Source organism: Caloenas nicobarica, chromosome 17, assembly GCF_036013445.1.
Source record: "Caloenas nicobarica isolate bCalNic1 chromosome 17, bCalNic1.hap1, whole genome shotgun sequence".
NCBI classification, from domain to species: domain Eukaryota; kingdom Metazoa; phylum Chordata; class Aves; order Columbiformes; family Columbidae; genus Caloenas; species Caloenas nicobarica.
The window spans coordinates 1,485,264-1,509,463 of record NC_088261.1 but is presented as its reverse complement, the minus strand read 5'-3'; the positions used below and the strand labels follow the sequence as shown (position 1 = coordinate 1,509,463).

The 24,200-nt window shown below is 45.0% G+C and overlaps 2 protein-coding genes across 9 annotated transcripts in view; one reads left to right on the top strand and one right to left on the bottom strand.

The window, feature by feature from the left end:
• The window catches only part of ACACA (acetyl-CoA carboxylase alpha), a 121,936-nt gene extending 120,913 nt beyond the window's left edge, over positions 1 to 1,023 (bottom strand). For 6 of the 7 annotated variants that reach the window (XM_065646888.1, XM_065646895.1, XM_065646894.1 and 3 more), the window contains exon 1: positions 906 to 1,023. The gene's annotated coding sequence lies outside the window, so the exon portion shown is untranslated. Of the gene's footprint in view, positions 1 to 531; positions 697 to 905 lie in introns of those variants that run through there. The other variant, XM_065646890.1, reaches the window with a different exon arrangement.
• Positions 798 to 22,807, top strand: TADA2A (transcriptional adaptor 2A). 2 transcript variants are annotated; one of them, XM_065646902.1, is made up of 16 exons: positions 798 to 845; positions 2,026 to 2,208; positions 3,041 to 3,147; positions 4,235 to 4,294; positions 4,924 to 5,015; positions 5,552 to 5,709; positions 7,143 to 7,231; positions 7,959 to 8,031; positions 14,063 to 14,126; positions 14,750 to 14,793; positions 15,321 to 15,431; positions 16,815 to 16,886; positions 17,485 to 17,617; positions 18,313 to 18,356; positions 19,643 to 19,716; positions 21,335 to 22,807. In XM_065646902.1, the coding sequence occupies exons 2-16, from the start codon at positions 2,184 to 2,186 to the stop codon at positions 21,518 to 21,520; spliced, it is 1,332 nt and encodes a 443-aa protein (XP_065502974.1). In that variant the 5' UTR covers positions 798 to 845; positions 2,026 to 2,183; the 3' UTR covers positions 21,521 to 22,807. The 2 variants fall into 2 exon arrangements, with proteins under 2 accessions (XP_065502974.1, XP_065502975.1); XM_065646903.1 differs by lacking the exon at positions 16,815 to 16,886.
• The last annotated feature ends 1,393 nt before the right edge of the window (positions 22,808 to 24,200 follow it).

Below are 24,200 nucleotides of genomic sequence, written 5' to 3'. Positions count from 1 at the left end.
GGTTTTAGACAATGCAAGACTTAAGCCCTATTCAAATCCCTCTGACTGGATGGTCTCAACAAGCCCAAGCCCACATGTGCACATAATTCACAAGAACATCGAGGGTACATGGGAGACACCCACAAGAAGGTCAGAGCCACACATGGTTTGGGTTGAAGGGCCCTTCCCGGCTCCCCCAGCGCCCCCCCTGCCATGAGCAGGGACATCTGCACCAGCTCAGGTTGCTCAGAGCCCCGTCCAGCCTGGCCTGGGATGTCTCCAGGGATGGTTCATCCACCACCTCTCTGGGCACCCTGGGCCAGGCTCTCGCCACCCTCAGGGCAACAATTCCTTCCTCACATCCAGTCTGCCAGCGCCTGCAGGCAGATGGGGAAGGGTCTGGAGAGCCCTTTCTCAAGTGAAAGCCACGATTTGCCTTCACTACCTCAGAAACTTAAAGGATGAACCTGAAAAGATGGTTTCAGCGGTAGGAACCACCTGAAAGCTGATGTAACTGTCATGGGAAGGCGTTTCCGTTCCTCCCTGGTGTACCTGCAAGGCAGCACAGCGCCGAACCAGAGGGAGAGCCGAGCCCGTCACGGCCTCTCCATGACGCACCGTGCAGCCGCGGACGGACGGACAGACACCCGCCGTCCCTGTCAGCCGCGGGGCGGGCGGGAGACGGGGCCACCCTGCACCTCAGGCCGGGCGCTCCCGCGGGCCCCCCGGCGCTGCCGCCGAGATCCCCTCAGCGAGCGGCCGCGAGGGGCGGGGCGGGGCGGGCGCGGGGGCGCGCACGCACCGGCGCACGCGCACGGCGGGGCGCGGCCGCGGCACGCGGGGCCTGCCCGGCGCCCCGGCGTGAGGTGAGAGGCGGCGGGGGCGCGGCCGGCCCGTGAGGGGCGAGGGGGAAGTCGGGACCGTACCGCAGCGGGGAGGAGCCGATCCGGGGCGGGGGAAGCGGGAAGGGCGGTGTTCGGGCGGCCGGCGGAGCGGGGAGGGGGAGGGAGCGGGCTGCCGGGAGCGCGCGACTCCCACAGCCGCCTCACGGCCCGCGCTCGAGCTCGCGGGGGGTGGGGCCTCGCGAGGGGGCGGGGCCGCGGGGGGCGGGGCCGGGCGCGGCGGAGGGCGCCGCCTGGCGGTGATGGGGAGAAGGGTCCGCCGGGGCTGGACGGGGCCTGGGGTTTGGGGAGCGGGATTTAGGGGAGTGGGTGCACGGGGCTGGTGCAGGAATGGCCGGTGCTGCTGTGCCTGGTGCTGGCACCGCACCCGGGTTCAGGCAGCCCCGTAGCTGGGGCTCCAGTGGTCTGCGTTTCGCGGAGCGAAGCGAGTGCCGGGGGGCTGTGTGGTGTCACACTTACAGCCGTGGGGTGCAAAGTCCAGCCTGGAAGCTGCTCTCGGTTCTCTGAGGACTCAAGCAGAGGTGCAGGGATCTGCGGGCAGGGGGGAAGCAGCTGCTGTTGGCGTGGAGGGGCCGCGCAGCTTCGGGACCGTGACAGTGGTGCACAGAGGAGGAGACTCTGGAAAGGAAAACATGAATTTCAATAAGTGAGAAGCCTGAGCCATTCCTAGCAAAGATACCTTATAAAAGGGAGACTTGTTAGAGATCCCACAATGGAGAGCAGCTCAGTGCCCTGATGGTGGACAGCAGTGTGGGACCTCACTGAACAGGTGCTGCTGAACAGGCCTGGACATCGGAGCTGCCACACAGTCAACACTGAAAACGTAGTTGATGTCGGCACGGTAGATCTTTGCACCGCCGTGTCCATGCCACCCCTAACCTGTCTGCGCTCTTCCCAGCGCTTCTTGCAGCTGCGAAACACTTTCTTGCACAACAGCTGTTCATAACTCTGCTCGGCACATCCATTCCCACTGAAAGCCTCAGTTCAGGATCAGCTTATACGCCCATCACTTCACACCCCTTCTTACGCTGTATCACATCTCTCCATATTTGATTTCTTCTCATACACAGAAAACAGACTCTGAGGCATGTCAAGCGGTCCCTGTTACGAAGACTGCTGACGGCCCTTTTGCTTCTCTGTTCAGGACGCGCTGGGAGGATCTCGCCTGCAAGGGCTGCGCGAGGAACATCTGCAGGGAGAAAATACCCTTTGGACATAGTGCTTGGGGCAAGGCTTGTACTGCGGGCTTCTGGGCAAGACGGGTTTTGCTCAGAGCAGCAAGAACACCACCGAGGAAGAAGAATGGAGCGCCTAGCCTCCTTCAGTAGTAAGTGCCATAAGATGATGTTCTAAAGTGTTTGCCATTGATTAAAGACATTAGCAGCCACCTGGGGGAGAGAGACAGAAAACCAGCAATATTTGGTCCACTGGATTGCTTCTAGGATCAGATTCTCAAGAGCACAGGTAGATGAATGATTCAGTGGGAATGTAGATCTTTTTTTCTATGTCTTATATTTGTGCTAGTTCAAATCCGTTTTCTTGGAAAAAAGTTGGCTTATAACTTGACAGTCTATTTATTTTGACTACTGTGCAATGAACAAAATAAGAAGAAATTGCAGAGCTGTGTTTCATTCCTCGTTTAGGAACCTGAGCAGAGTCTGAGGGGTTTGGATGAGTTACAGAACAATTTTGTTGGTGCCTTTGCAGCCGCAGCAATGTGCTTTACAAGGCAGACTGAGGCAGATGGATGGGAGGCTGCAGCTGTCTGGGCAGTGTCCTCCGCAAATAAAGTCTTGGGTCTGGTGTTCAATGCAGAAGACGAGCACGGGCACTGGATCAAACCATCCAGCTAGTGCGGCTCCTGGCGTTGCTGCAGAGTTGTACCGGGAGGCTGCTGCAGAGAAGATTTTCCTTTGACTCCATTGCACGAGTTTAGATTTAGCTCTCAGTGTATCAGGTCTAGCAAGGACGCAGTGCCAACATCCCTCCTGCAGCTCCAGCTGAACAAGGAACTTCTAACAGATATTGGGAGAAGCTGCAGTAGGATAGAGGTTGTGTATAACGGAGTTCGCTTAAAATTAATTAGCACAAATGAATCTAGGCAATTGCAAAACCAGTGCTTTGTTTGTGTTGCATGAGATGTCCTTTTGGCTTCACAGACGACCCTTTCGATAAGCCCCCGTGCCGAGGTTGCTCTTCGTACCTGACAGAGCCCTATGTGAAGTGTGCCGAGTGTGGGCCGCCCCCCTTCCTCCTGTGTCTGCAGGTGAGTGCGAGGATGAAAGCAAAGGCCATTTCTTTGAGAAAGTCATCAAAGGCCTGTCCGGTGCCAAGCTGTTCGATAAACACATTAATAATCGGTCTCTGTAAACTTGTCTTGACACACTTATTTGCTCAGGGACAGGGAAATGACAAAGAAAACATTGGAGGCTGAAGAACCGAGGCATGAGCAGCTGAAAGAGATGTTTGTGGAGGCAGCCAAAGCTACGGAAAGACACGCAGTCGGCCTGTGTAACGGAGCATGCTGCTGCGTGTCTGGAGGGGGATCATTTCTGTCATTTTTTAAGCCATGAGAAAGAAAAGCCATCAGGAAACACCCTTTCCCTGTCCCCGCATGTTGGGTTTTTTTCTTCCCAAATGGAAAAGAAAATTTGGGGAAAGTTTGCAGTATTGACAATAATTGTTTGTGACCGGATAAAGTTCTTTAATAAATATGTGTGTGATCTGATAACCACAGAAAGTACTGCTAGTTTTAATTATTAAATAAATACGTTTGCATTATTTATGATTAAAAATGGCAACAACCTCTAAAACTGAAGAAGGATCTTAGCCGTGTGCTCAAACGTACAAAATACACAAAAGCATTTTTTGTATGTTGGGTATATTTTTGTTCATTTAGTTGTACTTAAAACCCAAGAAATTTAACTGTTGAAAATAGCTGAAACCATGCTGGTGCTTTTTAAACAGAAAACCAAGATTGAAGGGAAACTGTGTTTTCAATACTTAAGAAATGCACTGTGCTCTCTTCTGGAATGATCCACTTTAAAGCATACCCCCAGGCTGCTTTCACCTGCCGAACTGTGCCATAAATACTCAACAAAAAAGTATGTCCATGCACAGGAGTTATGTCTTGATGCAAAAGACAAGTAAGATACAAAGACAGATTTAACACAATTTTAACACAGACTTTTATACCATTTTATGTTTTTTCTGAGATGAAATCAGAAAAAATTAATATCTTTTTCAGCATACCAGGTGGTCAGTTCTTTGAATAAAAGGGAAAATGGGAGCAGATAAAATGTTTTCAAGGCAGAAGTAAGAGAGTAACATCATACTCATCTTGTGTTCTACAGTGTTTCACACGAGGATTTGAATACAAGAAGCATCAAAGTGATCATACGTATGAGATAATGGTAAATATTCCTGTTGGATAACACCTGCTCAAACCTGAGCTTTCACAACTTTCCAGGAGTTAGACCCTTCCTTACTAATACGACTTTGAAAAGTTAAGTGATACAGTTATTTGATTCAGAGGTTTAGAACTGTTATGAAAAGTCTTCCTTGCAAGCAAAGAAAAATGTCCGGCCAGAACATAATGGAATAGTGGAGCCATTTAAAGGTACATTTTCTTATTGTGCAGATAGCACGATGCATTTCACTAGACTTCTGGTTCTTTAACCATGTGAATCAACTTCTGTTTCTCTATTCTTATTTTGCTTCCCCAAAGTTAATAATTTTAAAAGTCTTCAGTAATTTTTATGGTGTTTCATAGCATAACATGTTTGAATTACAGCTGGTAGATAGAACATGTAACAGTACATTCAGGAAATCTATAGTGACAAATTAGTTTTTACTGTAGTTGATGACCCAATGCCCTAAATAATTCAACAAATATTTGGTCAGGTTTCATGAGACACAGCAGAAGTTTAAAACCACCAGTATTACATTCTCTGTTGCCGTGTAGTTTAGAACTTCTTTGCTCTTCATGTGGTGAATTATAACAGAGGATCACAGTGGTTTGATTTGCTTTTTTCTCCTCCAGACTTCGGATTTCCCTGTCTTGGATCCTAACTGGACAGCTCAAGAGGAAATGGCTCTCCTGGAAGCTGTGATGGACTGTGGCTTTGGAAACTGGTGAGAATTTAGTGGTTCAGACAACCTCAGTGAATGATGGGTGGCTTTTCATTTCGTGGGATCCTACTGTCGAATACATCAGTGCACACTGAATGTTCAATGACTTATTGTGGGAAACCACTATCTGGTTAAAATCACAAGAGAAACTTGAGAAGCAGAGTGCAATTGCTGACTTAGAATTTACCATTACCTGGTGTTAGTAAAATATATAAAAAACTCTCAAGTAACAACATTAAATTTTCAAACACCTGAAAGATTCGATACATTCCCTCAGCCAGGCAGTTTCTGCTGTAAAGGCAGTGAATTGTGTTACGCATGACCACCAACAAGGTGCTCCCCAGCACAGTGCCCTGTATCAAACATGCAAGTACTGGCTCAGTGTTAGCACACAAAATGTGAATTCAGACATCATTGAGTTTGCTGCACACAGTGTAATCAGCTTCTTGTCCAAAATTATCTTTTCACACCAGAGAAAGAAAAAAACCCTCAACATTTCTGTGTTCTTCCTATTAAGCCTCTCCCTCTCCCCACTTCAGGCAGGATGTAGCCAACCAGATGTGCACAAAATCCAAGGAGGAGTGTGAGAAACATTATATGAAACACTTTATCAACAATCCCTTGTTTGCATCGACATTGCTGAACCTGAAGCAGGCGGAGGAGGCGCAGCACAATGAAACGGCCATTCCCTTCCACCGTGAGTATCCCTGGCCCCTCGCACGCAGGGGCTTCCCCACAACATCTCCACTCTTCCAAAACTCGAACAAGCGGCCTGTGGAGAAAGGCAGGCACTGCACATGGGGTTTGCTTTTCTTCCCTGAAGGAGAGCTTGTTCTCGTGCCTAACTGGAAGAATGGTAGTAGTTGGGTTTTCTTCACGCTGTACCAAATCACTCGTGTATCAAACAGACCAGAATGCCCGTTCTGTGGGAAAAGGGAGGGAACAGGGAGGTCTGACACAGACATCAGGTTCTCAAACCCAAAGCTGGTGGAAGTGGTCGCTCACAGAAATCACCACAGCAAAAGCCTGTACGCACATATTTATTTAAAGGACAAGCTACCTCCGTGCTGCTTCATGGGCAGCACAGTATAACAGCACGTCCTTCATGGTAAGTACCAGTGTGAGTTCTCACCCTGGTGCTGGGCTGGTTACTTTTCTTGTCCAGACCCTGCCGAGCAGTGTTAACAGAGAAGGGCTTCTAATCCTCAAACATTGCATCTGGTGATCCGCTTTGTAGTAGGCCTAACTGCTGACAGGATTGGTCATTAAATCACTCCCTTTAAACTATGCTGATTTCACTTCTCGCTCTTTAAAACTGCCTTTTAAAAAGTGTATGTTAAATTTCAGCAATTGAACAGATTTTCAGTTTTCCTTAAATTTAACATCTTTAGAACTCCCCCAGTCTTGCAGCTGTTCCATTAGAAAGCTGCCCAGAATGGGTGGGTAAAAAGATTGCTTGATATCTGGAGGTTTAAATTTCACAATAAAGTGGTTAGAGCTAAAGCAGTAGGAACTGGACAATTTTGGTTGTGTCCCTGGCTGGCATTGATCTTTTTATGTGACCTGAGCCAAGACAAATTGTCTGTGCCTCAGCTTGTTTTATCTGCAGCATGGGACTTAGAATGCTCAGCTCCTTCACAAGCATGTTGTGAGCCTCGGTCCATTATTGTCTGTAAAACACTGAGCTCCTCAGTTGGGATGTGCTGTAAAAATCCAGAGTTGTGTAGCTTTAATTGCAGCTCTCTGTAAACGGCACCCAGAAGATGGCAGATTTAACACCCCTGTTGCTATTAATTAAAAGAACCTGCACGCTGAGACCAAGCGATCTGCAGAGGGTTACGGGGGGATGCTGAGCTCTGAAATGTAGAGTTTACATTTCATAACCTGTTTATTACCTTGAATTTCTGTGTGTGACTTTTGAGAATACTATGAAGATCTCAGATTACCGCATTTTTCTCTGGATGAACTCAGTTTTTTCTTAATACAAAGCAGAATAAAAGCCCAATCAGGATGTTTTTCTTCAACTAAATATTCCCACTTTTCCTGCAAAAGAAACACCTATTTATAGATTATTTTGTGTTAAAAAAGGCCCCAAGCCCTACACAAATAAAAACCTGGGGTTTTTTTCAGCTGCTGATGATCCCCCACGGCCTACTTTTGATTCCTTGCTCTCCAGGGACATGGCTGGGTACATGCCAGCACGAGCCGACTTTGTGGAGGTAAGACTCCCTCTTCTCCCGTTATTTTCAATTTGCTACTGAGCGCAAGATCAGCAAACACACACTTGTTTGCCCCTGCCTGGAGGTCTTTGCTCTTCATGCAGCAAACATCAGAAGAAAGGACAGGGCAGAGTGATTAAGCCAAGGGTTTAATTGCAGAGGTGGCGCTGCAGGCCAGCAGTCCAGGGCTGTACCGCACGGTGCTGCCGCCAAATGCCCAGTAACGAACGGCTTTAATGCAAGCGGAGTAATGTTGTGAATTCGATGCTTGGCAAAAGGGCTCAGCTTCAGCACGCTGCTGTTTGCTTTGCCTTAGAGAAGCACATACGAGCCTGATTCAAAGATCACTTCAAACACCTGCGTTGTTTTCAGTATTTTTAGCTGCGGGCCCCGACTCCTCTTGCAGAACAAGCTCCTGTACATGAAGTGATGAAATCAGCCATATAGGGGTTTGTTGTTTTGGTATGTTTGAGCAGAGTTTCCACCACAGTGTGGGAGTCCTGGAGTTTACCTGATTAATTTTCATTATCCTGTCACAGCCTCCTGTTCCAGTTCCAGCCATGGGGATGCACATTATACATTCCCTAGTTAAAGCTCCCCAGGGATGGAGCCTTGTACACCTGTGAAAGAGTAAATATCTCTGTTTTCTGTACTTCTGTATGTACTGAAACTTCATACCAACTTTTCAGTGCTAGTTAGTGACAACTTATTAATCACCTCTGAACAGGAGTTTGACAACTATGCTGAATGGGATTTGAGAGATATTGATTTTGTAGAAGATGATTCAGACATTTTGCATGGTAAGTCCCATATTTTCTCATATTGTCCAAAACCAATGTTTCATATTGCCTACACAGCATTTCATTTGTTGTTTTTTTCTCTACGCACTTTTTAAAAAGTGAACATACATTTTCAATTATCTCACTTCTTCATGCTGGTGTTTAAATACTGGCATTTCTGTGGTCCTCGCTTTCAAATCTCTTTTAAAAGCTCTTAATCAAGAGATATACAAACAGTACTTATGTATAGAATAATGCACTTCACTGACTACTGAAATGTAGCCAGGTGTCAAGTTGAACATGACTGAAATCAAATAGTCCCCACCAGTAGCAGGCATCTCTTTAGGAAAGACACAAATGACCTTTTATCCAGTATAAACCACAGAGGAAGTTTAGCTAGGTAGAAGCAAATTATCTAAGGGAGTAATTTGTCTGGAAACAGGGTAGCAGTACTTCAGTGACTGAATAAACAGACCTACAGGCCTATTGAAAAACAGATCAATGGCTTGATATTGCTTCTGAAAGCATCCCAGCTGAAAGATATTTTTTCCATCTACATAATGTTTGTGAGAAACATAGCAAGGCACAAATTTCGTTCTGATTCAGAAAGAGGAACACTTTCCTCTCTTTGCTAACACCCTTTCCCCTGCTATGTCTAGTTTCTTAGAAGATCTGTCACTTACTCTAAGATCTGTTAGTTCAGGAAACCTGATGTCAGGACAGGCATTGATACAGGCAGCAGGGAGGTTTAGAGTTGAAGACTGCATGCAACACATTGAAACTGTTCTGCTCCTGGAGTTGTGTTTCCATGCGTTGAATGTGCACACTGAGCATTAGCTGTATGTGACAACTGTCATTTTTATTGTGAAAAGAGAGGGGGTTTGTATGAGTCCAATTGCTGCTACTGAGTTTCTGAACATTGCTGCCTTAATAATACCAAAGAACAGGAATTATGAAGTTTTAATCCATAGGGAAGAAGAGATCATACTTTCCCCACATTTATGAGTACATATGGTGTTTAAAGTCCTGTGTTTATGCTTCAGAATTCTCCCATCTATATCAGGCAGTTCTAAGCTAAAGCCTTAGCATCCCTTGGCAACAGACAAATCCTGTTACGTACAGACAGTCCTTCCAAACTTAAAAAATCAGTTTGAGATTTAGCAGTACACAGAGTTTGAAGGAATGCAATCTCACTTGGCTCAAAAAAGGTTATGAGAATCATATGTCAGTCTCTCTTTCAACATTTATTGAAAGGGAGACTGACTTGTAGACATACCACAGATTCATCATGCCATCTCTCTACTGTTCCTTTTCATTAGTGTCTTCCACTGCACAGTTCAGCCATTTAAGAAATCTCCTACCTGTTTAAGTTGTCAATCTGAACGCAAACATCAGCTTTCCTGCTCTCTTCAGAATACCATAAAGCCAAGCAGGGCCAGACCTTCTGCTCTGTGCAGCTCAGTATCCTGTTAGGACCCCACAGCAGGCACACGAGGAGAATGTGAGAAAAGGCAAATACAGGCAGATACTTTTCCTGGCATATCTTCCCCATTTCCTGCAGTGACACGTTTAGAGACTTCTTGAGCCATAGGTTGTGTTCAGATCATTTTGACCAAAGGACCTGCCCTCCATGAACTTATCTAACTACTGTTAGAACTATATTTATTTGTACTATTGCCCCCATAACATCCTGTAGCAGTGAGTTCCACAATTGAGTTAGGAATTCTACAATTTAATTACGTGTTGTGTGAAAAAATACTTCCTTCTGTCTGTCAGATCTTTTGCCTGATAATTTCATTGGATGTCCTCTAGTCCATTCTTTAGTTGTCTTCAGTATTTAGTACAGGATGTCAGGCATTTGCCCCGTGAAAACTGTTTGCCAGAGGTTATGGAGCGTGACCAACTACATTTTCTATCTCTTAGCTCAGGGACTCTGGCAGCTTCATTCCCACAGCTGCCCCAGATCTGCCCATGTGAGAGAGAATGTCTCTCAAAAAATGAAGTCCCAGGGTCTAGCCAGCTGGTTTTCTTTTGCATGAGGCCATCTTGGGGAGAAAGAATTATTTTCTAGAAAAACTTTGGAATTGGATCTTTCCCTTCTCTGAGTTAATACAAAAAAGGAAGGAGCCGCATCCTCCCTGTCCTGCAGTTTCAAAGATCTCAGATGCTGACTTGGCTTGATCGCTTGAGAGTATTGTGCAACCTAATTGTAGGGTTGCATACGGTAGGAAATGGCTCAACGTTTGGCTCTGAAGGCAGGGACAGGGATTTGGATGGTTTAAGAAACCTCGATACGTCTCTAGTCAGCGGGCAGAGGAGGTTGGGAGGGCCCCACAGGCCCAGGTCCGCCCAGGTCCCTGTCCCACCGCTCCGGGCAGCAGCTCCAATGTGCCTCCACCCCAGCCCTGCCCGCTGGCCACCTTACCCTGGATCTTACAGAAATGGCCTTGAAAAGCAGCCCTGGGGCTGCCGTCCACACCTGCTCAGACATGCTCGTGCTGGCCAAACAGCAAACTCTTTTTTTTTTAAAAAAGGTAAAGATGTAAAACAGGGGTTTAACACATTTTATAGCCTAGAGAAGCCCAAGTGGGGTCTTGCAGCATAGATTAAGTATCAGGTTTGTGAAAAATTCCTCAATTTGTTTTCCTGCCACACATTAAACCTCACTGGGTTCAAGATTATTTTTTGAAAACTACTTTTATATTCAATTTACTGAAAGTTGCTCAAGGTAGACCCTGAGAACACACCTACTAGAATAATTTCTGTGGTCTCCCTCTTTCTTTCTTTTGTTCCATAAGTCACAAATCCATTCTGCAATGTCTGGATTGCTCGTAACACAGGAATATTTGATGCTTTCATTGGAACGGAATCCCTCCCTTTCCTCTACACTGTTCTGCTTTTCTTAAAATTTTGTAAAAATCATTTAGTAAAAAGTTCTACATCTAACCTACTTGAGCTGTGTTTCCTGATACACTTACTTTTCCCCTGTTATATTTTCCTGTGTCGCTCTAAACAAGTTCTCAATATTACCACAAGAAAGAAGAACGCAATTTAATACAAATGGAAAGACTCCCAGGCAGCCTCTTGTGCGGAACACAGGAACCTGCACCTGCTCCTCCCACCGCACAGGGGGTCACAGGCTTTGTTCAGTCCCTTCTCAGTATTAGTGAGATGGTAAAAATGGTATGAAATCGCTCATATTTCAATTTACTTACCGAACTGTTAACTTTCATTCAGTACTTGCAAATATAATATGTGCGCGCAAATATATATTACAGTTAAACAAAAACATAATGGACAGATCAAAAGAAACAACTAGTTACAAATCTAATTCAGCCCGGAGTGCTTGAATATTTCATGAATTACAAGTTTTCATCAGACTGAATTACAACCTTAGCAATTCCTCTTTTTCCAGGCTTTTTCTCCCCTTCCTTGTGTAGAAGATTTTTACTTCTAACACTGGGAAGTAATTGCGGAAACCACAAGCTTAGAAGTGAGTGGCAATAGACTGCAAGTCCGGCTGCACAGAAGTGAAATTTCATTTTATAAGATACAAGGCAGTCAACGTCTTTCTAAATATTCCACGATGGTTATTCTGTTGTGGAGGTTCCTGCCATGCTCGGGAGGCTGTTTGCCCAGGGTCCTGCTTTCCCCTGGGGAGGCTGAATTTGGACTGGAGCCGTGAGGTTTGTACCAACCAAGGCACACACGGGATTCACAGCCTGTTTACTTTGATTAGTTTGCATTCTTCCCATTATTTGGGCCTTGCATGCCAAACAGAGGTTAGCTAGCGTGAAACAAAGGTCTCACTCATTAGTGTTCAAAAAAGTTTTTGCAGACCAAATGAGGCTGAAGAGGAATGAAAAGCAAAGAAACTGTTTTGGACACGAGCTTGAGAAACCCAAATATTTTGATTTTTTTGGAATGAAGAAAGAAGCCTTGAATTTCTGCCTATCACTGGATCCTTCAGAGCTACTCAAAGAACCTTATCATTTCCCAAAGTGGACACTTTGAACACAGCGTCAGCTTGGATTAGCCCAAGTCACCAGGACGAACAACTGCCTCCCGAGTACAATCCATGGGGAAAAGCACAGGCAAATCATTTTCATTCGTACAGCATCTCTTTTCTCATTTCAATGCAGCACGTAACAGTATAGTAGTCTGAGTTATTCATGCATTCCAGATTTTGTAATCGGCTGTTCCTGTGTGAACATGTCTATTAAAAACAAAAGCCCTCCTAAAAGTGCATGTGGCAGCAAATACTAATTTTTCTGTTAGCAGAAGCTCCATTTTTTCCTTCATTTTTTCTCCTGAATCTTCCTTCCCATCCCCAGTTGATCATAATTTCTTTCAGAATATTGTGCACTCAGGTGAAAGCATCAAAATGCAATGGTTATAGGTGCATAATTACTTGTGATATTTATAGAGGTTTTCCAATGCAATTTCTGCATGTACTTATTAAGTTCTGCCCACGCAAACCCCAGAAAATAACATGTTAGCTTAGCTTGCAGAGGCTTTAAAAATATAAAAATATTTTCCATAAATTGGCACAGACTCCAGCATTTAGTAATATACTTCATTCATGTTTAACTTGCTGCATTTCCCAATTTCTTGTGCTTGTTCTTAAATTAGGAAATGTAAATAGCTCTTCATGAAAATACCTGACGATTCTTGAACACTCTGGTTTTGCAAGAAATTTGCAAAAAGAAGGAAGAATATTGTACCACCCCTCCTATCTTCATACGTAATCAGTTTTGTATAAATTGAAGGGGTTTTGCTGAGTTTAAGTGGAAACCGTTGGCTCCTGAGCTCACACTCAGCCTCTGGGCTTTCGCTGTCCTGCTGATAAGAAATGTGATTACCCAGGGACTGCAGAGGCCAGTTCCCCAGAGGCTCAGGCTTTCCTGGTGTTTACATAGAAATACGTATTTTAAAATAGACACATAACCACATTGCTTACTTAATTGCATTATTAATTATTTATTGGGGAGTGCGATCAATAAACGGCCAGCATGGGCTTTGCTCTTTTCCTGTAAGTACAGGGAGAGGAGCAGATTGTGGGTTCTGATGTGTCCCCTGGGGCCACCCCTGTTGTCCCAGGCTGACAGGGGACACGGGCTCTTGCTTGGTTCCAAGGAGCTGCGCGTTGTCCCTGCAGACTGGAAACCCCTGTCAAGTCTTAAGCCTCTTCCTTTGGAGCACATATTGAAATTATTAATGTAAAGGCAAAAAAAGCCAACCAAGAAATCAGCCACCTCTTTGCTTACTTAATGACCTAGAATTTTTGCATTATTTAACAGAATGAGGGAAGGGAAGGTGATAGGTGTCTCCTTATCTTTTGAGAATTTACCAAAAAAGTTTATTAACCTAACGGTTACAGGAAGAAGCAGCTGGAGGATCTCGGAGTGGATCAGCCAGACTGCAGACAGATTTGATTTTGAAAAGGATATGATTTCTAATGAGCGTGGCTTTTTCCTGCGCTTCTTCACATTGCCATGAACTATTCTCTTTGTTCTCTTGGCAGACAGATAAGTTTAGAAGTTAACAAGCTAAAATCTTGTAGATGTTTTTAAGAACTGTAGCAAGAGCTACTCTAAATCTGCGCAGTTCAGAACTGTCCCTGTTTTTTGGAGCTCCTTGTTCTGTGCAAAGAAGCCTTTGTCCAAAGATGATGCCTCAGATCCTTAAATCTGATAAATTTGCTTTTTGAGAGAAGGAATGCTTAACAATTGCATGTATGAAGGAACAAATAAGTGCTAATAGTAACACAGTCCAAGAAGGAAGAGGAAGAGAGTTCTGAGGATCTACCTGTGTTCATATCTACAGGTACTATTGTGTTTGGAAGGAGTTGGCAAAAGAGCTTTGACAGGCAGCATGTACGGTCTGCAGGAGATTAACCTCTAGTGACTTATGCCCCTGTAAAATTGTCATGAGATTTTTAAAACAGCAAAGTAGAGTGACCATTTCAGCCTTCCATGAACACAAAGGCTTGAAAATTAGCCTAATACAGTGGTTACTTATGTATTCTGTAATCTATTTATTTATTTTGCAGCTCTGAAGATTGCAGTTGTAGATATCTATCATTCCAGGTTAAAGGAAAGACAGAGAAGAAAAAAGTGAGTTTTCAAGCAATAACTTTGTTCCTTTGCTTCATTACTGTGTTTTGTTCCCAATTGTTTTCCTAATACTAAAAATAATGGATTTCCTATAGCACCTTCCAGCCAGTTTCCACGCACAGAGACCTTCTGCTATGAGATTCCCGTGACAGGCTTCTCTACATGGGACAGGAATATTCTTTTATACATGCTAAAGAAAATGTAATGGATTTTATGGAGCAAATTCCAACCTGACCTCGATGAGCCTGACTTTGTATTATCTCTTGTCATTTGCAAAAGTTGGGCGTTTATGGATTCACCAGGTAGCAATGACCACATGGCATCTACCGAAACCTGTGACAAATGTGTTTGTCATGCACCTGCAAACATCTCACCAGCCTTTTAACTCTGCTCATTTCCCTCGCCCTGTCAGGAGCATTTCAAACTCATGAGTTACCTAAATCATCTGTCTCTTTTTAAAATCTAAGCTGTCGTGGAAAAATTCCTTCATCCTGCTCCCAGTGGGGCAATTTCCAGTTCACCTCTCACAGTCTAAATCAAAGTTTCCTCTAAAGCCTTTGTATTTATGTGGTAACACACAAGTTAATGCCTTTTCATTAATACAATTTTGCTCTCAATTACAGAATTATAAGAGATCATGGCCTAATCAACCTCAGAAAGTTTCAGAGTGAGTATCAGGTGTGATTGCTTAACTTTGAAGCGGCTTCTACTCGGGAAGCCAAACATCCCATGCATGCTGTTTCCCATACGCTGGCGTGGTTTATTCATCCTGGACCCTGCTCACATGCTCTGAATTCCAGCAGATTTCCTGCCCCAACTGTTCCCAGCTGCCTCTAACTGCTCCCAGCTCAGTGTTTGAGGTGTTTTGCCTCAGAATTGCTCTTCAGAAGCATTTCGGGCTCTGCTGAGTAAGGGGAGGGGTGAAGGTAAAATCTAGGCTTTTTAAGTGCATCTCAGTGTTCTAGGAAATGCTTCAAACAACATTTAAATCTCATCCTTTATGCTTTTAGAATTTTAAGGGTGTTATAATTTTGTTGCTTTTTACTCAGTAACTTGTAGTTGTGACACCAAAACGGCCGAGAAATGTACCAAATCTGGATCTTTGGGCCGTTCACTGGCAGTCACTTCAGGTGCCACTGAATTGATTTTCTTCTCACAGGAGTGATAAGCTGTGGCACTTTTTCTCCCCTCTAGTTTTGGAAAGGCGATATCCAAAGGAGGTTCAAGACCTTTATGAAACAATGCGACGATTTGCACGAATTCTTGGACCAGTAGAGCATGATAAGTTCATTGAAAGCCACGCATGTAAGTATTTTGAGGATTTTAGCATAAATGTTCTTCAATGGGCATACTGAGGGGTTGCATCATCTACAAGCTGTCCTAAATACATACCGCTCCTGGAGGGCAGGAGGTTGTTTTTCCTCCTCCTCTCCCATGTAACTGCCTCAGAAAAACACATGCATTTGTGGTTAGATACATTAAATGAGCAGCAAGTGGGGTTTTTTCCACTAAACTATGTCCAAGTTCTTTGTTTGATTTCTCAGTTGACCAAATGTTCTGGTCATGAATTAGAAGTAGTGTTTTCTTATCAAAAGACCACTATTCATTTACTGGGACTCTACATCACTGAAGGAACAAACTCCCTAAAATTTATGTCTGTATTGAGAGATCAGGAGCTGGCAGCAAATTGTGAATTCTTTAAAAGATGCATGTTAAACTATTCTATGTGTACATAATTATAGAGTACAGCTGTCATTATGTCCCTTACCTTAAAGGGAGAGGCATTGTTCCATCACCAAATCACCTCGAGTCTTTGTGCATAATCATAGCATGCATTTAGTCAAATTCCAGTACGAGTCATTACATCCTGCCTAATTCTGTGACTTAAACTGGGAAAATTGTCGCTCATTAGAAGGAACAAAGCATTTAAACAGTTGCAACTGTATTTTCAGGACACCCTGTGTGAAATACCAAACATATGACCCTGCAGAATCACGAGTCCCACATGCGAGTGCTAGTCCTGGAACCTGGTTTTGTTGTAGTGACGGCAAAGTCCTCAGGTTAACCTGACAGCCGAGTACCCGCATTACACAGATTTCCTGAGCAACCGAACTCGAGATGAGCAAACTTGCTCAATGCAAAACTCAGCAATGGCTGGAAGCCAGCTGATAAAAGCTACAGGCAGTAAATATATCTGAGCAAAAGAAACACGGGCATTTAATCTTACTGACTGCAGAAAAAGAGTTATCTGCAAGGAAAAATTTTGGAAGGTCCAGTTATGAAAGTCATAGTTCAAAGACAATATTAGATGGCAGAAGGAGCCTGGCTGGAGTAGTTTTTCAAACCTATTGAAATGCCTTCCAGAAATCCTACGTTCTTGTTATTTGCCTTGTCCAGGGTATGGCAAAGGAACTGTCAAAGCATGAAGATAAAATAACTTTTCTGAGCACATAAATGCTAGAAAATAGCTTAAATCTGTGATCAAGGAGCATTATGACACAGTGAGTTTGAGATTTGATGCAGACCTGTGTGGAGGTGAACGCTGCCTGTGGTTCTCTAGACTTCGTAGCCGAACTGCGTAGACACGAGAAACACAGCAACGTTCCTAGTACACCAGTTCCCTGCCACCCCCACTGACCCACAATTCTCTTTTGGATTTCCCTTCTGCTGACTGTTGGGGTAAAACAGTGGAATTTGAGCTGCGAAGGGAAATAAAGCGACTGCAGGAATACAGAGCTGCAGGAATCACCAATTTCTGTAGTAAGTACCTGATGCATTATTCAGCCCATTCCCATTCATCAAGGTGTGGAAGGAGGATTTTACAACATTCATTATATGTCGAATAAGACGACACTTATTTTTGAAATGCATTTGCCAAGCTCTTTAACTGAACAAGGCTTTGGCAATAACGCTTCAGTCCAGCTGTGCTTTTTTAAAGCTAGTTTGAGCCATCAGCTTGGAGAACACACTGTCTAGCAGAGCTCTGCTTTAGTCACCACTTTGCAAAAGATTAAAAAAAATATATATGTATATCATGGCACAGTGGTCTCCAGTGCTTTATCTCTGGACACTTTCACTTGCTATCAACATGTGTGATATCTGGAGAGAGGCCTAAGAGCTCTACATAAATGAAATGTCCTGTTTTATCCTGGAATTGGACCATGGGAGCCTTTTTTGTTTGTTTTTGGCCTGGGGTGGAATCCGATACCTTCCCATGCCAAGTAGTTGTCATGAGGGAGAATAGAGCTTAGTCCAGAGCTAGAGAACAGTTTCTCACTTATTTCCTAAAGCAGCAAAACACCAGTCTGAGCATCCTGAGCGAGGCAGCTGCTGAGAACGTGCTCTCTGTGTGCCGCAGGTGCCAGGACGTACGACCACCTGAAGAAGACGCGGGCCGAGGAGCGGCTGAAGCGCACCATGCTCTCCGAAGTGCTGCAGTACATCCAGGACAGCAGCGCCTGCCAGCAGTGGCTCAGCCGACAAGCCGACATGTACGGTGACAGCGAGACTGTGTGTTACACACCCCTGCTTTAGTCAGCTGCGTCAAAACACGTTTCTCCGTGTGGTAACAACAAATGCGTTCCCAATCTAGTACAGCAGGAACAGGCTGCAAAATTCCAAAGGGCAAGAAACTGTGGGAGACAGCAATAGTGCTTGTTGAAGTGCAGACAAGTGACTAGTGAGGCCTCCAAACCTCAGGTTTCTGTATTTTATGTTTTAGGAACTTAAATAAAGTCGTGGAGGGAAATGAGATCTTTATGGATATTAATATGGATATTAATGAGGGCACAGATGACACTTGAAACGTTTCAGATGATTTTAGATGTAGCAGCATTATTAATGTGTAGTCACCCTGCACAAGCACTTTGATTTACAGAGCACACTGCAGTGCAAAGGAAGGGCATCCTGTGTGCGCCGTGGGCTGACGTGGTGTCAGGCTACATTGAATGTTTGATTGTGTTGCACGCTCCCCACCTTAAAAAAAAAAAAAAATTCAGACATGGTCTTCAGTCTGGGAATGCTAAATATTTAGAAATCCTGTTGACTTCAGACCAGGGCCTGGCTTATGCAAGTTGAATTGTATAATTAGTAGAAGTTGGGGGAAAAGCAGTTTCAGGGCAAATACATGTAGTTATTCTTAAAAAGAAAAAAAAAAGGCAACTTGGAAAATTTCCTTTCTTTTCAGTGATTCCGGCCTGAGTCCCACGGTACCAGTTCCTTCAAATTCAGGTAACTATTAAATGATGTTCTGTGGCCAGTGAAGGAGAAGAGCCCAGAGAACATGAATTGTTTTGCCTGTGGAACTCGGCATGCGGTGCTTACAACCAGCATGCGGTGTTTACAACCAGCATCCCGTGTTGAACAAAACCCAAACAAAATACCATATAGTTGCTAATTAAGCAAACATCCTGCATACTGAATAAGGCAAGGATACTGTGGAAAAACTGCCACGTGTCTCTATAATTAAAGGCTGCATCATACTGAATATACAAGAGGGTAAATTAACATTGCTTAACTTTACTTCTCAATTTTGAGGTAGGACCAGGACAGGGCAGGGGCTGGAGCAGCAGCCAGCACAGTCCTTGGGAAAATGGAGCTGCAGATTTCCCAAGATTTCACCACTTTGCCAAATTTGGGCAGTCAGTCCTGGGATAGAGACCTATCTCTAACAGCGCTAAATGTGCAGCCCACAGCACAGGGGTGATAAACCTTATAAAAATGTGAATAAATAACCTTAGCTTTGTTCGGAGCTCTGGAAGATTTTAAAATATACTATTAGGAGAGAAAAAAAACTCCACAACACCAACACGAACCAGCGAGTAGACAGCTCTTGTGCAAGTTTAAACTGCACCGGCTAAAGTTCATCAAAGTTATAAACAATAGTGAGAGAACTATCAGACTACCTGGCAACAGATATTTCTTTCCGTACTGTTTATCACAGCAGGCAACAATAAATCCACAAACTGTATTTCCTTTACCATATCTGCATCATATTTAAAGGCATTTAAAGAAAACACTGCTTCATGAAGTTGTCAGTAATGCCAGAGAACTCCCTGCTAATCACACCAATAAGTCATCTCAGCGTCCTCACAAGGCACCGGTTCCCCAGCCGCCGGGAGCGAGTCCCGCACGCTGCGCACACCCGGGCACTCCCTCCGACCCCGCTGCAAGACCCGGCTTAGTCAGGACCTACAGCCCAGCTTAAGCACCCTCGGTGCCCGTTTGACAGAAAGCTCTTGTCTTTCAGTTCCTCCTAAAAGCCCATGAGCTGGCGTTAACAGCATGAGAGCCCTCACACGAGCATTCACAGCGCTTAACTATGTCGGTTGCAAAATCAGACCTTTTATCAAACCAGTGCAGTTTTCATGTTAAGTCCTAAATCACCCTGTCTATAAACACTTGGATCATACTGGGTTGACATCACAGGGATTTAATTGCCTCTTTGCTAACAAACCTAAGGAACAGCCACCAAACTGCTCGGAGTTCTTAAATATTTTCCTCTCTTGCCTCCGCAGGCAGACGGAGCGCCCCACCGCTCAACCTCACCGGCCTCCCAGGGACAGAGAAACTTAATGAGAAGGAGAAGGAGGTGAGGAGAAGAAAAGATAATCTATATAAAACGTTCTCTTCACAGTGCAGGGATGCTCACACCACATGTCTCAGGTGCTGTGAATATCACCTCAGTTCTACGCCCTGACTACTCTTTCCTGCTCACAAAAATCATTCAGGTTTTCTAGTTGGCTTCTTAATTCCAGTTACATACAACATAGCTGCAGCAAATTAGCTTATTTAGTAAAGAAAGGTGAAGCGTGCCAAGGTGCTGTTACAATATCCAGCCTATGACATCCTCTCTTCCTCCACTGTGAGATTAGGGTAAGCAGAAGGGTTATTTTTTTCTTAACGAACGTTGATTTTAAAACCAGCAGAGGATTTCATCATGGGCTTCACTAGACAGGTCACTGAAGCTGGATACCAGAGCTCTTTCTATATTATAGATGTCTCGCAGCCAAACCTCAACCACCAGTCGTGGTTGTTTTTTCACTCTAGCCCTAATGTGAACCGTGGAGGGGATAGCAGTGCATTGTTCTTTTCATGTTTTTTCCACATTTCTGCTTTGCAGTGCATACAGCTGCCCTGTATTTGTGGCTCAGTTTCTTTGGCAGCCCAGTACAGCCCTGTCTCCTAATTCAGTGAGCGGCGACACTGGAAAACTATTGAAATAAAAGGGGTTTTTTTAAATAGAAGTCATAATCTGTCCTTAGATTGTCCATGAGGCAGATTTCAGTGCATGCAAAACACAGATGTATTTCAGACACCTCCCTCTGTGAAGAAGCTCTTTCCCCTTCACTGGAGACGGCAGCACTGAAAATCAGATCCCAGATTCACCGCGGAACACGGCATTTCTGGCTCCATGCGGCATATAAATAATTGGGACTGGGACATTAGTCTATATGGGGAATCCGATTTCCTCATCAGCTGAGACGTGAAGTCTGGGTTCCTCTGAATTCTGCAATATCCTATCAATGAGGAACAATCATTAAGCATTTCCTTATTAAAATGAGGAGCCAGGCAGTATCTCCCCGGGGAGCGATACAGGGCTCGTGTAGAAGGCAGCTGGGCTTCGGGGGCCGAGCGGGAGCGTTGCACCCAGCAGCAGAGCACAGGGCTCCTGGAAGCCGTTCCTCGTACCCAACTGCCAAACACGTCACCCCTCCCTGCGCCGCCTCCAGCCCAGCCTTCCGGAGGGGGCAGGCAGTGTGTGCATGGCCGCTTTTGGAGAAAGGTATTAAAGACTTAGTCTGCAGGGGATTAATAGACAGATGCCCTCCCTGGCTCTCATCCAGCATGCTGAATTGCTGGTTGCAAGTCTCTTTGGCATGTGTACTTCCCTTGGTTTGTAAAGAACAACGCCCACACAGGACACACTCATAGCTACGCTCCTGTGAGCCCAGAGCTTGCTTTCATCCTCCTAGTTTATTTTTTACTCAGGAATGGTTTTGAATGCAGCAGCCAGCAAACTCCTCCCCTCCCTACCTGTGGATCCCAATGGCTCATAATGCAATTTCTGTAGGCCTCCTCCATACAAAAATAATACATTTTAAATGTTTGCAGAAAAATACTCGCAATGTTACTCCCCCAGCAGGGCTCACAGAATGTAAGAGCACGGCAAGTGTTAGTGTTTATTAACTTCACGTTTTGTCTTCCAGCTCTGTCAGATGGTGAGGCTGGTCCCTGGAGCCTATTTAGAATATAAAGCTGCTTTGGTGAACGAGTGTAACAAACAAGGAGGCCTGAGACTGGCGCAGGCGAGAGCGCTCATCAAGATCGATGTGAACAAAACCAGGAAAATCTATGACTTCCTTATCAGAGAAGGGTACATCACGAAAGCCTGAGGACACGCCAGCGCTGTGGCTGGAGCCGGCAGATGTGGAGAAGCTTTGAAGTCACTTCGACAGTGCTGAAAGATTTTAACAGTGTTGAATGAAGGACGTTTCCTTTTGTTTAAAATCTTTTGGGGCTTTTTTTTTTTTCTGTAAAAACAAGTAGGGAGCTTTGTTAAATTGTATGAATACTGACATTTCTTTGTCTGGTTTCCTTTTGACTCTGCTGTTTAACACTGCTGTTGTCAGAACTACACTGCCGTGTACTGCTGGAAAGAGTCATGTGCCATATAAGCTAATCTTAAATGTGAACCGGCATTCATTTCTAACACCTCTGGTAACTAAAAACAGAATCACAGTACTATTATTCTGACAGTGACACGGAATAAGGACAGAAGAGCCGCACATAATGAGAGTCACACTTTGTGTGAGTAGAGGGGTATAGAAATGCCGTCTCCTCCCTGTTCGTACTCCTTCCTAAAACAGTGTCAGCTTTCAGAGGAACGCACATGCCCGAGGGTATAAAAATAGAGCTTGCAGTGGTCCAGTCTTTTTAACTTAATTGTGATAAAGGATGGGAAAGGACATTGCAGGGAAGCTGCTCAACAGTTGTTACTTTTATGTGATATTAGCACATATCCCAGCAGGAGAGCGCTGTGCAGACCAATAAGCTTCATCTGCTTGCTACTTGATTTGTGGTTGTCAAGTTACATATAATCCCTCAGTTTGAGTCTTCGTTGCTCTGGCTCGTTGGAAAGGCTGGATGTTCCAACCAGAGCAGCCTTTTGGAACATAAATAAGAAGATGCTTGGTACCCCAACGTTCTCTCACAAGCACGGAGCACCTCAGGCCTCGCTCACGGGGCCTCATTCCCTCGGTTTCACATCAGCACCGACATACCCAGCTGACCGACGAAGCAATGACAAGGGGCAACAAGTTACTACACACACTCCCTACCCCATCACATCGGATGATCCATTGTACGATTTCAGTACAGAACATTTGTATTTGAAAATACAATTGGATGAAGAAGACGGTTCTTTTCAGATGCAGCTTGACGTGGTTCACTAGACAGTAAAGTCAAACAGTTTCCATTGCTAAGGTACGATACTGAAATGACATCCTGTGGGTAACCCGACAGCCAAAGCCAGTGGGATGTTGGCTGCTTTCAAGTTTGGGATCTCATGGAAAGCCCACCTGAGCTACAACTGTACTGATACCCAGTTAGAGGGGCTTAGGTTTGGGGCTTTTTTTTTTTCTTCACCCAAAGTGTAAATATCGTATGTACCTGAGGTGCCACTGAATGTGAAGTGTTTTGGTTTGTAATAAAGTCAAAATTACTTGAAACAATCTTATATCCACATTCCTGGACTCTGAGTGAGACTGTAAAGGTCACAGACCTGCCCGTATCTGTATCCATCAGTTTCTCACCCTGAGATAAATGCACAACAACCGCTGTACGGATGTGACCACTAAATTACCTAGAAAATATTATTATTTAAAGGAAAGCAGCAGTAATAAGGTACACATTGAAGATTAAAGCCTGTAGAAATTGAGACGGTGTATAGGAGGGGAATGCCAAGGGAATAGACGAAGCTGTAAATCCTTGGAAATGTTTTTCCCCAGTTGTCTTTTAACATTAAACAAACAGCCAAACTACCTTTTGCACAGTCTCCTCTGCTGTGGCTTGTACAAAAAAGCAGTAGATAAGCCAGATACGCCAGTACCTGCTGTGACCATCCCGAGAGCAGCCACATCCCCAGCAAACCTTGGTGACATTCCAAAGGGACCCAAACAGGACTGCGAGTGTGACCTGGTTTAACCACACACAGAACTACCCAAACCCCAGCCCTGTGCTTTGGGCAGCGCCAAAGAACGTGGCCATCTGGAAAACATCGGGGAGAAATGATCTCTGGAAAGGCGAGAACATGATCCTTGAGCTGGCCAGGAGAGGAACCAGAAAAAAGACTTTTCCAAGGTAAGTGGGGCTGGGTTATTTCCCTGTAACAGCATCAACGTACAAACCCCACAGGTTTTCCCCTTTAACAGGGCATCTCCCAAGCTGGGAAGGTAACAGCCTCCAGCACCTCTTTGCCAGCCTGGTCACCTTCACTTGCCGGCTCCGACACAACGTGCTGTTGTGCTGCGCAAAGCACCAAGAAAAGTCACGCCAGAAAAGGGCCATTGGGTTCAAAAGCTCCACCGGTGCCAGTGCCAGGCTTGGGCTGAGGGGGCACCGGGGTGGCACGTGGGAGCTCTTCACCCAAGAGCTTTCAAAAAACTTACACTAAAATAAACCCCAAGGAACAGACAAGCAACCCCCACCCGAATGGTGCCAGCGGAGGCTGAGCTCAGCTGCACGCGTTTTTAAACAGCAGGATTTCTGCAGGAGGTTCCTCTGGGGCATGAGGGCTCCGGCCAGCACCAACAGATCCCTGTCCCTTCAGTGACCATCGCCGCTGGCTCTTCCTCCCCTCCGCGCTCTCTCGAGCACGATTAAAGCAAAGAAAAGCCGGCGCTCCCTCTCCCCATCGCTTCTGTCCCCCTCCTGCCAGCCGGGTGCAGCTGCACAGCCCCTCTCGACCATTTCCCAACACTCTGAGAAGGCGTTTTTCCAGAGAAAAGCCACCCCCGAGCTCCTGGCTGCCTCTGCCACGCGGGTCCCTCCTTCTTTAAATCCCAGCTCCTCTCC

What these genes read in the sequence shown, in the direction of transcription:
- TADA2A (XM_065646902.1), top strand. Translation starts at nt 2,184, where the DNA reads ATGGAGCGCCTAGCCTCCTTCAGTA. An exon ending in CCTTCCTCCTGTGTCTGCAG is followed by an intron (nt 3,148 to 4,234) that starts GTGAGTGCGAGG and finishes TGTGTTCTACAG; the next exon opens with TGTTTCACACGAGGATTTGA. An exon ending in GAAAGACAGAGAAGAAAAAA is followed by an intron (nt 14,127 to 14,749) that starts GTGAGTTTTCAA and finishes TCTCAATTACAG; the next exon opens with AATTATAAGAGATCATGGCC.